This window comes from Pelobates fuscus, chromosome 13, assembly GCF_036172605.1.
Source record: "Pelobates fuscus isolate aPelFus1 chromosome 13, aPelFus1.pri, whole genome shotgun sequence".
Lineage (NCBI taxonomy): Eukaryota > Metazoa > Chordata > Amphibia > Anura > Pelobatidae > Pelobates > Pelobates fuscus.
This window is the reverse complement of record NC_086329.1, coordinates 21193961-21208212: the sequence shown is the minus strand read 5'-3', so window position 1 is coordinate 21208212 and position 14252 is coordinate 21193961. Positions and strand designations below refer to the sequence as shown.

Genomic DNA, 14252 nt, shown 5'->3' with positions numbered 1-14252 from the left:
ACATTACAGCCTAGTGATAACTTCACTGGCCACTCCTCAGATGGCTGTTAGAGATCCTTCCTGGGTCATGGCTGCCTAAAATGCATCCAAACTCAATGAGGAGATGCTGGTTGGCCAGGGCTGTGTTTGAATCATGCTGGCTCTGTCCCTGATCTGCCTCTGTCAGTTTCAGCCAATCCTATGGGGAAAGCACTGTTATTGGCTACCCCTTCTGATGATGTCAGAGTTAGTTCACAGGCAGAGGTAGCAGCTTCACACTTGAATACAAGTAAGATTTTACTATCTTTAGGGAGGCAAAGGGGGGCTAGATAGGTTTTAACCCTATAGGGTCAGGAATACACGTGTTCCTGAACCTATAGTGCTCCTTTAAATGTGCTGCCCTGTAGTATGTATTCCTATGCTAGAACGAGATGAAAAAATTAAAAAGAATCCTAATGTTTTGAATCTAGAAATACTAGTCACAAGCCACAAACAAAACCTCCCCAAATAGGAGGGTGAATATTAAATAATTGTTATTCAAATTACCCAGAAAATAAGCACTCAAGGAGCGGGTACACCAGGCAAAGCTCCGTATCTTCCCTCACATGCCAATATCTACTGCACAGACTGGCATATAAATTAGATACATTAGGATCTTATGATCGGTAGTCTTTCCATTAGTTTCCAAGTTCAAATTTATTCTGTTTTATCAGGAGTCCTGTCATAAGTGTATAATACTGCTATATATCACACACACATTCAATTTTGCCCTTTGATGTACGTACATGGAGTAACAGTTCTTTCATACTCTTACTAAAAGCAGAATTTCACTGCTTGATGAGCATTTATTTGTGTAAAGCAGTGTGCACATGTATTGTTGTAGCCCGAGGTCCTTGAAAGGTGCCCCTGCCAGTCTATAAATCAGGCTTACAGTAACAAGTTAGAATCAGAATGACAACATTAAGGTTAAATGAGTTGCATCTGGGAAAAATCTTGTCCGTGCATTGTTTAATCACCTGGTTTCTCTTATGTGCCACTTGCTAAATGCTCTGGTAGGCTTTCACCTCTACAGTAGTGTATTTACTTTACAATGAATCTAATAGGGATGATAATCCAATCTAGTGCTGCCCTCTAGCTGCTCAGCTTGGCATTCTTGTCCTTTTTTTATTTCAGTAAACATAGGCTCTGTTTATCATAAAGAGCCGGATCCTAGCATGATGACACAACCTCATACACAACTTAAAATCTGGCTAACAGCCTGATTTAAAGGATTTATATTATCTTAGTCAGACTAGATAAGCACTGAAAGCTACGATTTGATAAGATGTCAAAATATCGCAATGCTAAAATCAGCACAGAGTTTTGGGAGAGAAAGGGGAAAAAAAAAATTGGTCATTACAAACTAAATTGAAATGGCATACAAGTTATTTATTTGTCGGACAATGTACACCACGGCGAGTGACAGTGTTTGACGCTCAACAACAATTCCTTGGAGGCCCCCCTCCTTCCCACCCCTTTCAGTTCTGGCCAGTGAACACAGTGAACTAAGCCAAGAGTTCATCGCACAGAGTTAAAATTCCCACAAGCAAATTAAATACAAGCTTCAGTCCACAAGACAATAGTTTCCTTATTTATAGATGTGCGTATAAAAAAAAAAACAAAAAAATTCCTCTTCCACATCCCCATTATAAGAGCAAAGCTCCAAATCCAAATGTCTGCTTGATGCCATCAAAGTAATATCTCTTCCAGCCCTCCTTTGTAAGGTCTTCTTCATTTTTAGGGACGCCTCGAGCATCCATGCCAAGCTCTGTCTCGCCACCCTTATCCTTGAAGGTTAGTGTAATTGTTGCATGATGACCTGCAAACAAGACAAAACATTTAGTTGTTACGGAAAACCAAGTGGGCTTAACATAGTCTGTCTAGACAGAAATCACATTCTGTACAAGATGGTGCTGGGGCGGTGTATTATCTTCATGTAATATGGCTTTCACAAAATCTGTGATAATATGGTAAGTTTCTATGAAACCGTTGCAAAAGCCTGTGCTCTATGTATACTATACAAGTGGTTCTGGTTTAGTTGTCTCCTCTAGCCAAGGTACCTGTAATATCCAAGCAGCAGGCAGGCCTAAGTGTTATGTATGAGCTGCATTCCCTTTCGATGCTTAAGAAGAATCTTACCTGATGGCCATGACTTGAACCTCCAAGACATAACAATCTTTTTCTCAGGCTCCTGTAAATTAATAAAGAAAATGGGAGGGTACAGGTTATAGTTTTCCACCGTTACTTTGTACACTAGAACACCTGTGTTGTAAAAACCATTGCATTATGTCAGATTAATTATGCTTAAAGGGACACTATAGTCAAAAACAAAATCTCAAATGAGAAATCCCTCTCAGGTATAAAGAACATTGGTTGAAAAATTTAAACTTACAACATAACCGAGGACGAGAAGGAGGACAACTATAGAAACCCTAAACATTAGCAATGGGTATGTATGTGAAGGGTCAATCAACTGGCTTTATTGATTTTACCAAAATGTATTACCCATGCCTAGTGCCACTTGTAAACGCATAGAAGAGCGAGATCCTTTGAGTCCGTATACAGAAATAAACCTCTTGTAATGTAGTCCTAGTTTAACCTTATAACAGACATAGGATGTATAAAGACAAATAAGGGAGAGATAAAGCAATTAAACAGGACAATGTCTACTGTGTAAATGTATCATAAACATACCAGGTAGAGTGGAAGAGGATAGTTTGTAGTGAAAGGTACCGAATCTTAGCATCTCAGTGATACAGCGTAATCATGTGGTATAAACACACCATGCGAGCTACTTGCTCAATACTTGCACAAAATAGATACAAACATATCTTAGTAGTTTATTATTGCTACAAATCACATTTGATGTAATCGATGTATAAGGTCTGTCTCAGTATAAAAAGGAGAATACAATACTATAGAGACTAAGATATGAATAGTCAATTCACAGGTTCTACATGTGAGCCGATTACCTGTACGTAGGGAGTCAATCCACTACGCTTTCCATATATTGCGGAATAGGAGCCAGTTTGACTAGAGTGTTGCTCAATTGATCACGGCTGTATAGATACTTGAAGATAATCAGTCACGAAATAAAGTTTCAATTCATAGATTTGAATGACCATTCAGAGTTCACTATGTACTCATAATATCGCTGCAATCTGTTAGCAAACTTGTACACTCTCCCTATAGCACCTTCGTAAAGTGTCCCTGTAAGTATCCCTCAATCATATAGAGTTCCTCTGATAGTAGGAAAAAATTCCCCCGATCTCCAAATAAACCCTCCTCCTCCTCATAGAGGAAAAAAATAAAATAGAGTGGAGAAATAAATGAGTGCATAGTGAAGTGATTAAAACAACCCAGACGTGCATTTCGGTGCTCTGGGAGGCAACGTCCACAATGAAAGTTTCCGGTATATAAAGCTGATTAGTCCCACCCTTGATCAGCTGTAGCAGCAATCTTGAAATCCGTCTTAGGGGTGGGTACTGTCAGATTTAAAGCCGGTTGGTTGAGCCTTCCCATACATACCTATTGCTAATGTTTAGGGTTTATATAGTTATCCTCCTCCTAGTCTACGGTTCTATGTTGCAAGTTTAATTTTTCAACCCATTATTTTCTTTATACCCAAGAGGGATTTCTTATTTGAGATTTTCCTATTTTTTACATTAGTATTAGGGTGCAAGCCCAGAGTGGATGGTAACCACTCATACTGACCACCCCAGTTTGGATATTCGCCACATAGGGGGTTTCTTTTGATACTTTTACACGGACACTATATGCAGCCAGACCACCTTTAATCACATTGAAATGGTATGGGTGAACTGTCCCGGTCAGTTTAACCTTGCAATTGTAATATTAGTTATTTTTGTACCCATTATAATTTTTGTATTCCTAGCCTATATTTTTTCCTTTAATGTAGTTGTGCTGTGAGTTTAATGTAAACACAGCCTTTTCAAAGAAAAGGCAATGTTTACATTACAGCCTAGTAACACCTCTAGTGGCAGTCATTCAGATTGCCATTAGAGGTCCTTCCCTAGTCAGTGCTACAGGTCAGCATCTCTATGCACTGACAGCAGACATTGAACGTTCCTCAGAGAGATGAATGGATTCAATGCCTACTATGAGGCGGTGTGGATTGGAGCATGTGCAATAGCCTTCCAATGCTTCCTATCAGAAAGCATTGGATTGGCTGAGATAATAGATTTTGAGTATCTCAGCCAAGGAGGCAGAGTATAGCCAGCTGCATCAAGACCCACACAATGCTGGAATAAAAGGCAAGTTTAAAAAAAGGTTTTTGAAGAGTGCCAAAGGGGGCTGGTGACCTAAACTGCATTTAACATAGTAGTGGAGAGGATGGGAGAAGGTACGATATGTGGGCAGTCGAGCAGGGCGTGGACCCAGCTATATAAAGTATGAAAAACTTTGCCCTAGGGTGTGGAGGATGAGTAAAACTTAACTTTTAATATATACAAAAACGAGTCAAACAAATGCAAGCGAAAATATACAGATTACAACTATCCCAGTTGTTGCTACTAGGTGGAGAGAACACCGGGTATAATTAGTTAAGGCAATAAGATATACTGAACTATTCAAAATAAAGTATTGGGGTAAAAGATATTAGCCCAAACAAGTCAAAGTGTATATATATGTTAAAATGCACATATATACAAAAAGACCCAAATATGTGGTCACAATACAAGTCAATTTATCAAAGGCAAACCGCTGTAACTGTCAAGTGCTATATACAAAGTTGCAAACAGTCTCGAAAATATAGCCGATAACAGTGACAATAGATACTGTCTTGGGTTGTAACAGATATGAAGGTACAAACAGCACACAGCGGTTGTTAAGTAGTGTGAACTGTGAGATCCCGACAGGGACCCCTAACAGAGCAAATGGGGTAAAATAACCAGAGTGCTAGAGGATCGCCCTATCGCATTGCCGGTAATGATTACCTTTAGTAAATACCGTAACAAAATTGGCAGCAAAATCGTACTGCTACATATATACAGAATTAACAAAATATCAACCAAGGTGCCTAAAAGTCGTAGTACACTATATAGGGATGGATAATATGAAGCTTTGGATTTCAGGGGCACCTGTCATAGAATAATAAGATGAAGAAATAGAATGGTTCAGAGACCTTCAGATTTTCCTCAATAGTCTGCTAGCTAGTGACAGCTAGTCTTGCTTTATCTATTTCGCTAGGTGCCCTTGAAGGCACAGAATAGGGTATTACTACTGATCAGTTATGACATTGTTTCTTCAGCTTATTATTCTATGACAGGTGCCCCTGAAGGCACAGATTAGTATTCCGAAGCTTCGTATTATCCATCCCTATATAGTGTACTACGACCTTTAGGCACCTTGGCTGATATTTTGTCAATTCTGTATATATGTAGCAGTACGATTTTGGTTAAAAATTAAATTAAAGGTAATCCTTACCGGCAGTGTGATAGGGCGATCCTCTAGCACTCCGGTTATTTAACCACTTTGATTTTTTTTATTTTTTTTACCCCATTTGCTCTGTGTTGGGGGTCCCTGTCGGGATCTCACCCTTTACACTACTCAACCGCTTTGTGCCGTTTGTACCTTCATATCTGTTACAACCCGAGATAGTATCTATTGTCACTGTTACAGGCTATATTTTCGAGACTGTTTGCAACTTTGTATATAGCACATGACCGTTACAGCGGTTTGCCTTTGACAAATTGACTTGTATTGTGACCACATATTTGGGTCTTTGTATATATGTGCATTTTTACATATATACACACTTTGACTTGTGTGGGCTAAATATCTCTCTCTCTCTCATCTTATTGCCTTAACGAATTATACCCGGTGTTGTCTCCACCTAGTGGCAACAAATGGGATAGTTGTAATCTGTATATATTTTCTCTTGCATTTAACATTAGTGTCAGGAATATACATTTTCATGCAGAAACTTGTGAATATAGTTGCAGCCAGAATTAAATTTTAATTACAGCACATTACCTGTTATAGTAACATCTCCCATCATGCTCACATATATGCATCTGATGTGGACTAATTTATATATGTTTTTTGCCTGCACAAACTTAACTCCTAGGCCTGATTATACGGATTTAGTAACGTTCATAGATAGTGTGAAATATCACGTGACTCTGGACATGTTGGGCATTAGGATGGAAACGTTAAAAAAAATATATATATATGTACAAACATTTTTAATTAAACTAGTGGCTTGACATTTCATGGTTTTTCAAACTGGTGGTGATACATAGTTCCATACAAGATGAGATACCTCTTTAAATGCTAATAATCAGACATGAATTTTTTCAAAAGCTTTACTCACCAACTCAACAAACTCGCCACTGACATTGCCTCCAAGCAGCTGGAACTTCCCCCCTTTGTCTGCAGTGAGTGATGCAGGGGCATGTGTGAAGCCTTGTACCAGCTGTATAGAAATAAGACAGGAACAAATCAATACACATTCTCAAAAGAAACCAGATATTCGTTTCAAAGACGTTCATTCATATTAGGGACATTTAAAGATGTTGGGTGTTTACCTCTTCCTGTGTCAGCACTCTATATAGCTCCTCTGGAGAGGTCAGGAAAGTTTCTTTCAAGGTGAACTTACATGTGGGGATTTTCACCCCTGTGCTCGAACATGTTGACGATTTGTTGGTTTGCGCCTGTAGAGAAAAGCAGAATTCTATATCAATTAAATATACAAACAATAAAAGCATCGCACAGAACGTTTGCCACTCAACCCAATTTGCAGTCATTACCGTTTGTGGCTCTGCCTTCTGCACGATCTCCTGTTCCCCAGAGTCTGAGATACCATTCGCCGTAGGAAGAATCATGCCTTGTGTGAACTCTGGTGGACAGAAAAGTTTGGTTAGCCAAGGACAACACGTGTCAAATGTTCCACAGGGACACCGCATGCTCTGTTATGAAGTGTGAACAAATGGCATTTAAGGAGCCACAAAAACAGTTCAGAAAACTTGGATCCATGCAGTATACCAATCCACATACAAACCTCCTATGAAATCCAGTTTCATTGTATTTCAGCATTTCAATCAATATCATGTAAAAAGTTAGTGAGAAGAGCTAGTGGATAAACCCCCTGCTGCAGTAGTTTAGATTCATAATTTAAATATATTGCGATGATAATTAATCACTCCATGATTGATAAAAAGAGTGCCATTACAGAGGCTCCAAGTTTATTGTAGTGACTATGGTGCCAATTTTTGAGTGCATGCCCTCACTTTTACCAACGGAGAGGTTTGAAAAACTCAAATAATGCAAACTAGCCAACTGCTCAGAGCCTAGCACAGGCATCCTGGGATGGACTAATGGGTTCAACCAAAGCAGGGGCCAACATAATCCCCGACCAATATTGTATCCAAAGGCTAGACAAAAGTCCAGGTGCGCCATAGGTCAGCCAGGCAAAATATTGGAACCAAGTACACAGCAACGTTTCAAACCTACAATGGGTCTATTTCAAGCTTGTTTTTGGCCTGGACCTTTTCCTGATCTTTGGATAAAAAAAAAAAATATATTGATTGTTTTAGGCTGCACACACTGACTGAATCTGTGTCTCACCTGTTTTAAGAGTAGAAATGTACTGAGCCACTGCGTCTCGTATGCATTGTGCTCCCTGCTTTCTCATGAGGCCAATTAGGTTGGTGTCTGGTTCATCTTTGGCCATTGAAACTCTGATCTGTAGTTAGAGACAAAAATACCCATCTCACATGAGCAGATGTAACAAAGTCTTAAAATAAGAGAGCATAACACTATATAAACTAGTACTTCTATATTGGCTAACACAATGTATGGATAAAGGAGTGCATTAGCCAATATATAAATCTAAGTTTATATGGAGTTGGCCATCACCACTGATGTACCAATGCAAATCAATAACAAATGTGGCTGGCAAAAGGATTGCATTTTATTTTCTTTACAAAATCTTAACTGCTCAATTGTATATTGCACGAAGCGATATATATGGTAAAATATCTACTAGTTTCCTCTGTGGTAGCCATCTTGATACAGATCGGAGCAAGATTCCAATGTATACAAATAAATTAATCTACATAGGCTGCAATTTGTGGGTTTTCTGTATGAAGGCAACCTTTTCATCTACACCTTTTCTGGATGACCATCACAATGGTACTGGAAGATGCACCCCACCCAACAAGCTTCAATTAGTTTGAAGAGTTTACCTCTACTTCACTGGCATTGTTCTCATCAGAAAGATTTGGAATCTCAACGTAACCTTTGTATTTTACGCCTGTCTGGGAGATGCCTGTTAAACAGCAACGTAACGGATTAGAGATGCATTTCAAAACCACAACCATGTTTACGCACACACAGCTCACAATTCCCACTCTCCAACCAGCTATTGAAAGGTGAAAAGTCAGCCAGTAGAGTGTCACAACTGGTAAGTGTGCTATGCACCTTTTTAGACCTGTAGTGCCCGTTTCTCTCATAGTCTTAAATTAAAGTGGAAAAGGTTTAAAAATAATATCAAGACGTATTGGTTTACTGAGATGGAAGTGGAAGCATGGAATAGCCTTCCAGCTGAAGTGGTAGAGGTTAACATCCTAGATAATGCCAGGGACTTATTAAATTATTTAGAAAGTTTGCCAGATTAGATGGGCTGAATGGTTCTTAACTGATAAATGTGACAAGTAACTTTGATTGAAATATTGAGCCCTGTATGGATGTACTTGGTAAACACCTTTAACTTCCCCTCCACAATAATTTAACACAAATGTTTTACCAAGGAGAGTACCTGGGAAACAAATTGCAAAACAAAAACCCAGTAAATCTCTAACTATAATCCAACTCACTCAGGGATGGGAATCATCCAAATATGTTTATGTGCCCACCATAAAAATATCCACCCCTCAGAAAGGCTCCTACACAGCCACGATCACAGTGTGATTAAATCAGAGGCTTTACTTGCAAAACTAAATAAAGCAGTCAGTAAGATGACAGCATCCACAGTGCAGCTGCCATCAGCGTAGGCAGCAAGTCATATGTGAAATTGAATTGCTGACAAGTGCTTAACGAAAGGTCCCATAAACCTCTGCTGGGCTGGAATTTACTGAGCACGTTGAGCTCCACTTAAAATAATGGACACCAATTAATTGGTAAAGTGACATGTCAACACAAAAATTGTTTTTTTAAATTAATCATTTCTGGAAATCCAAGTGTGTTGCCATGTCACTTTACACATTATCTGCTGTCTATTTTTGGGATCAGCAGTTACAGAGGGACACCATGTGCAACTCTACACTGCATTTAAGGTCCACTGAAAATATAGGAGGCATGGCGACTGTCACTTCATTTTTTTTTTTACATTTATTTAGAGAGATCTATCAGAGGAGGTGATGAGTATCGTGCAATGACAACCTTAAAGGGACACTCCAGGCACCCAGACCACTTCTGCTCATTGGAGTGGTCTGGGTGCCAACTCCCACTACCCTTAACCCTGCCAGTGTTATTATTGCAGTTTTTCATAAACTGCAATAATTACATTGCAGGGTTAACTCCACCTCTAGTGGCTGTCTACTAGACAGCCACTAGAGGTCACTTCCTGGGTTCTAGCACAGGAAACCTGTGCTAGAGCGTCGCTGGACGTCCTCACGCTGTGTGAGGACCTCCAGCGTCGCTCAAAACCCCATAGGAAAGCATTGAAATGATTTTTCAATGCTTTCCTATGGGGAGACGTAATGCGCATGCGCGCCATTTCCACGCATGCGCATTACGTCTCCTCAGCCGGTGGGCGAGATCAGTCTCGCCCACCGGCCGACGCAATCACTGGGAGGAGCGTCGCGGAGGCGGAGGCAGCGGCGAGGGACATCGCCGCTGTCCCAGGTAAGTGACTGAAGGGGTTTTCACCCCTTCAGTAACCGGGGATTGGGGGGTGGGAGGGAGAGGGACCCTCCAGTGCCAGAAAAACGGATCGTTTTTCTGGCACTGGAGTTTCCCTTTAACCTCCTGGCATGTTTACATTCAATTTAAAGTTTTTGATTGAGCAGCGATAAATCCGAATTCCGCAACTCCAGAATACTATACGGACATATCACGAAACAGACAAAATGGGCAATGGACATGTAATTTCATTTGTTTCATTATTCAGCATTCCATCCAAGGTGTCAGAAAAAGGAGAAGGGAACAGAGAAGCAGATTATTATTTTTTTGGGGACAAATAAGCAACCTAATTTGCCAAGATGGACAAGAGGCCTGCATTTCCTTCCCAACCAAATAGTTGAGTGAGGGGGGACGGCGACATATGGTTAGGCGTCAAGTGAGATTTCAAAGGTCAAATTAGCCAAACTGTAACAATTCTCCAAGTTAGTTCTGCTTTCATTTTCAAATTGAACGTGAATTCTCACTTTAGTGAATAACCCTATTTTATTCACAGATCAAGTGAGATTACCAGCAGGGGAAAAAAAAAAAAAAATGACCACAAACAATAACAAAACAATACCCACAGAGAATGACCCTGTCCAATATGGATATTTTAACAATGAATTTCTATTCAACCTTACAGACTATGAAGTGCACTTTGCAGTCACTCACCTGTCCAGTTCAGTTTTATGTCCCATTCATAGAAGAAGATCAGCTTGCCTTTCCGGTTGTTGATGGAAGCTTCGCCCTCTAGTTTGCTGACCTCTGTCACCTCACAGGTACCTTCCTCTCCCTCCACTCTCACCCCCATAAATAAATCTTTCAGTTTATCTGTGGACCAGGCAGTAGCATCTCGCTCAGTCCTGTAAGGGAACAGACAGTAATCAGAGCCAACGATCCAAAACGTCTGCAGTAAGAAGAATTAAATCAAAACATAAACTCAAAACAAAATTCCAATAACGTTTATCCAACATGTGTTCTTTGTGGTGCTGTGCAAAATACAACAAGCATTGAAAATAGAAAAAGAAAATCCTGCAGGTAATACCTAGATCAGATGTGAAGACTGATTGTTTAACTGGTTGTCATGGAGAACCAACAGATAATGGTTTAATAGAAGAAAAAAAACGTACATTATAGATCCAAGTTCATATGGGATCCAGATTTAGAGGTTTATAGGTGGTAAGCAGGTTAGAACCTGCCAGCAAGTGGTGTATTTTTTGCCTGTTTAGTCATCAGACTAAGGTTACCCTACACATGTCATTGTCATAGCAAAATAACTAGCAATGAATCAGTGTCACTCTATAAATATCAAAATATCGAATTTTAAAGAGAACCCATCAATATAGGGATTCCAATACAAAGACTTTCTTACAAGCTAGTTTCTCACAGTCAATAGCATAGATGGCACCCCGCCAGTAAGGACAGGCAGCAGTAGGGAGAACACCCCCCTCCAGTAAGGACAATTCCATAGTGCTGTACAATGGGACATACAGTATCAGTAATTCACCCCCACCTCTAATTCACATACAGTTTGATCCCCCCCCCACCTCTAATTCACACAGTTTGATCCCCCCCCCACCTCTAATTCACACAGTTTGATTCCCCCCCCACCTCTAATTCACATACAGTTTGATTCCCCCCCCCACCTCTAATTCACATACAGTTTGATTCCCCCCCCCCCCACCTCTAATTCACATACAGTTTGATTCCCCCCCCCACCTCTAATTCACATACAGTTTGATTCCCCCCCCCACCTCTAATTCACATACAGTTTGATTCCCCCCCCCCACCTCTAATTCACATACAGTTTGATTCCCCCCCCCACCTCTAATTCACATACAGTTTGATTCCCCCCCACCTCTAATTCACATACAGTTTGATTCCCCCCCACCTCTAATTCACATACAGTTTGATTCCCCCCCACCTCTAATTCACATACAGTTTGATTCCCCCCCACCTCTAATTCACATACAGTTTGATTCCCCCCCACCTCTAATTCACATACAGTTTGATTCCCCCCCACCTCTAATTCACATACAGTTTGATTCCCCCCCACCTCTAATTCACATACAGTTTGATTCCCCCCCACCTCTAATTCACATACAGTGTGATTCCCCCCCACCTCTAATTCACATACAGTGTGACTCCCCACCCCCCCCCAATTCTAGTTCACACACAGTGTGACCCCCCCCCCCACCTCTAATTCACATACAGTTTGATTCCCCCCCCAACTTCTAATTTACATACAGTGTGACTCCCCACCCCCCCCCCAACTTCTCATTCACATACAGTGTGACCCCCCTCCCACCTCTAATTCACATACAGTGTGACGCCCCCCCAACACCTCTAATTCACATACAGTGTGACGCCCCCCCAACACCTCTAATTCACATACAGTGTGACGCCCCCCCCCCAACACCTCTAATTCACATACAGTGTGACGCCCCCCCCCCCCAACACCTCTAATTCACATACAGTGTGACTCTCCCCCAACTTCTAATTCACATACAGTGTGACTCCCCCCCACCTCTAATTCACATACAGTGTGACTCCCCCCCACCTCTAATTCACACACAGTGTGACCCCCTCTCCCCCCCCAACTTCTAATTCACATACAGTGTGACCCCCCCTCCCACCTCTAATTCACATACAGTGTGACTCCCCCCACCTCTAATTCACACAGTGACCCCCTCTCCCCCCCCCAACTTCTAATTCACATACAGTGTGACCCCCCCTCCCACCTCTAATTCACACACAGTGACCCCCCCAACTTCTAATTCACATACAGTGTGACCCCCCCTCCCACCCCCACCCCCCCATATTAACACACACAGTGACCCCCTCTCTCCCCCCCTCCCATACTGACCAGTGCCAGTTATTGACGTTGGTGCCGTCTGATCTGAGCTCCACGATCCAGCGTGGGTCTCCTTGCCCCCACTTAGCCATGTGAGTGCACACTCAGCGACCCGGCGGACGGAGTTCGATCTCTCGGGCACACTGCCTCGCCGCACTCTGAGTGCTCACTCACCGGCTGCCAGCAGTGCTGAGTGTCCGCCCGCTCGGAGTGCCCGCTCACTGCCCCGCTCACTGCTCCCCTCCCCCGGCTCCTGTCACATTTATGTCCTGTGGAAGTTACTAGAACCGCCTGGAAGCCGGGTAGAACGTCTATCCGCTCCTAGCATTCCAGGCCACGCCCCTTCCGCTGCGAGGCCCCGGCGGCCATGTCTGTTACTGGCAGCCGAACCCTGAGAGCCCCCAGGTCTGGGTCAGTACAGGTATCTCAATGATCAGCCGCTTGGTACTGATCCACTGAGCAACACAGTGAACCGAAACTGGCGCTGCCTGCTGCCTCAGAACTTGTTACAGGGGCCAAGGGACCCTCAACAAAGATGGCCTCTGGAGCCCATGTTGGAGGACTAAAGGAACAATGTCTGCCATCTTAACAGGGCATGGTTACAGGGGAATGGCTGCTAAATAATAATAACAAAGTATTTAACCAGGAAAGGCACATTCAGATTAAATAAAATAATTCAGCCAGCTGTGTGCAATTCACTCTATTTGCAGCATTACTGAGCCCAGCTGAATGTCCCATGGATTGGTACAATAGCATTATTATATCAGGGTTTTTATAGGAGGAGTATTTGACTTATTATGGCTTCAGTTTTCGATGGTTGAGCATTTCCTTATTATTACATTTCTGCCTTGAAGGCTGAATTTAAAAACTTCTAAATTGGAATCCTGCAAGATCTCTGGACTTATTGAGACAGGGAAATAAAGACACGGTCATTTATTTGTTGTATAGATTTTGCTGGAATGGATATTACCTACCCCAGGGGTTGGCAACTTTCTGCACTCCAGATGGGGTGGGCTACATCTCCCAAAATGCACTTACAGCCATAATGTTTGCAGAGCACTGTGGGAGATGTAGTCATCAACATCTGCCGTGCCGAAGGTTGCCTACGCTATAAATACTGTATGTGTCCAGTTTTAGGAGATCAGACCTAAATCTTATTGAACTGGTTATAGTGCCCGGAGTCCCTTGGTGTTGTCCTTGAATGAGTCCCTAGCTGACCACAAACAAAATATGCAAAGATCCCAGAAGGTGAGAGAGACACTTTCACAGGAGCATAGTCTACCAAATGTATTGCAGCACTGCGGGAAATTAAGGGGACCCTTATGTATTTAGTATAGTACAAATTCTAGTAAAATGTGGGCGCCTGTGTGAATAATGTATCTGAACCCCGTTTTAGTGCTGTTTATATAATTAATTGTATGTGTAATTTGTTTACAACAGCTATTAAGTGTATAGAAATAAAAATACGTTTTCTTTT

General features: G+C 41.7%; 1 protein-coding gene across 1 annotated transcript; it reads right to left on the bottom strand.

Annotated features, from left to right (window-relative positions):
• Positions 1-1383: 1383 nt before the first annotated feature.
• AHSA1 (activator of HSP90 ATPase activity 1) lies at positions 1384-12959 on the bottom strand. The gene is made up of 9 exons (XM_063439652.1): positions 12788-12959; positions 10594-10784; positions 8226-8308; positions 7606-7723; positions 6789-6877; positions 6567-6692; positions 6353-6454; positions 2158-2209; positions 1384-1837 (listed from the first exon to the last, which is right to left on the bottom strand). The coding sequence occupies exons 1-9, from the start codon at positions 12865-12867 to the stop codon at positions 1665-1667; spliced, it is 1014 nt and encodes a 337-aa protein (XP_063295722.1). The 5' UTR covers positions 12868-12959; the 3' UTR covers positions 1384-1664.
• Positions 12960-14252: the final 1293 nt, after the last annotated feature.

Coding starts and splice junctions, on each gene's coding strand:
- AHSA1 (XM_063439652.1), bottom strand. CDS start 12,867: ATGGCTAAGTGGGGGCAAGGAGACCCACGCTGGATCGTGGAGCTCAGA. Junction 10,785..12,787: donor AACGTCAATAACTGGCACTG/GTCAGTATGGGA, acceptor GTTCCCTTACAG/GACTGAGCGAGATGCTACTG. Junction 7,724..8,225: donor ACAATGCCAGTGAAGTAGAG/GTAAACTCTTCA, acceptor CTCTAACTACAG/ATCAGAGTTTCAATGGCCAA.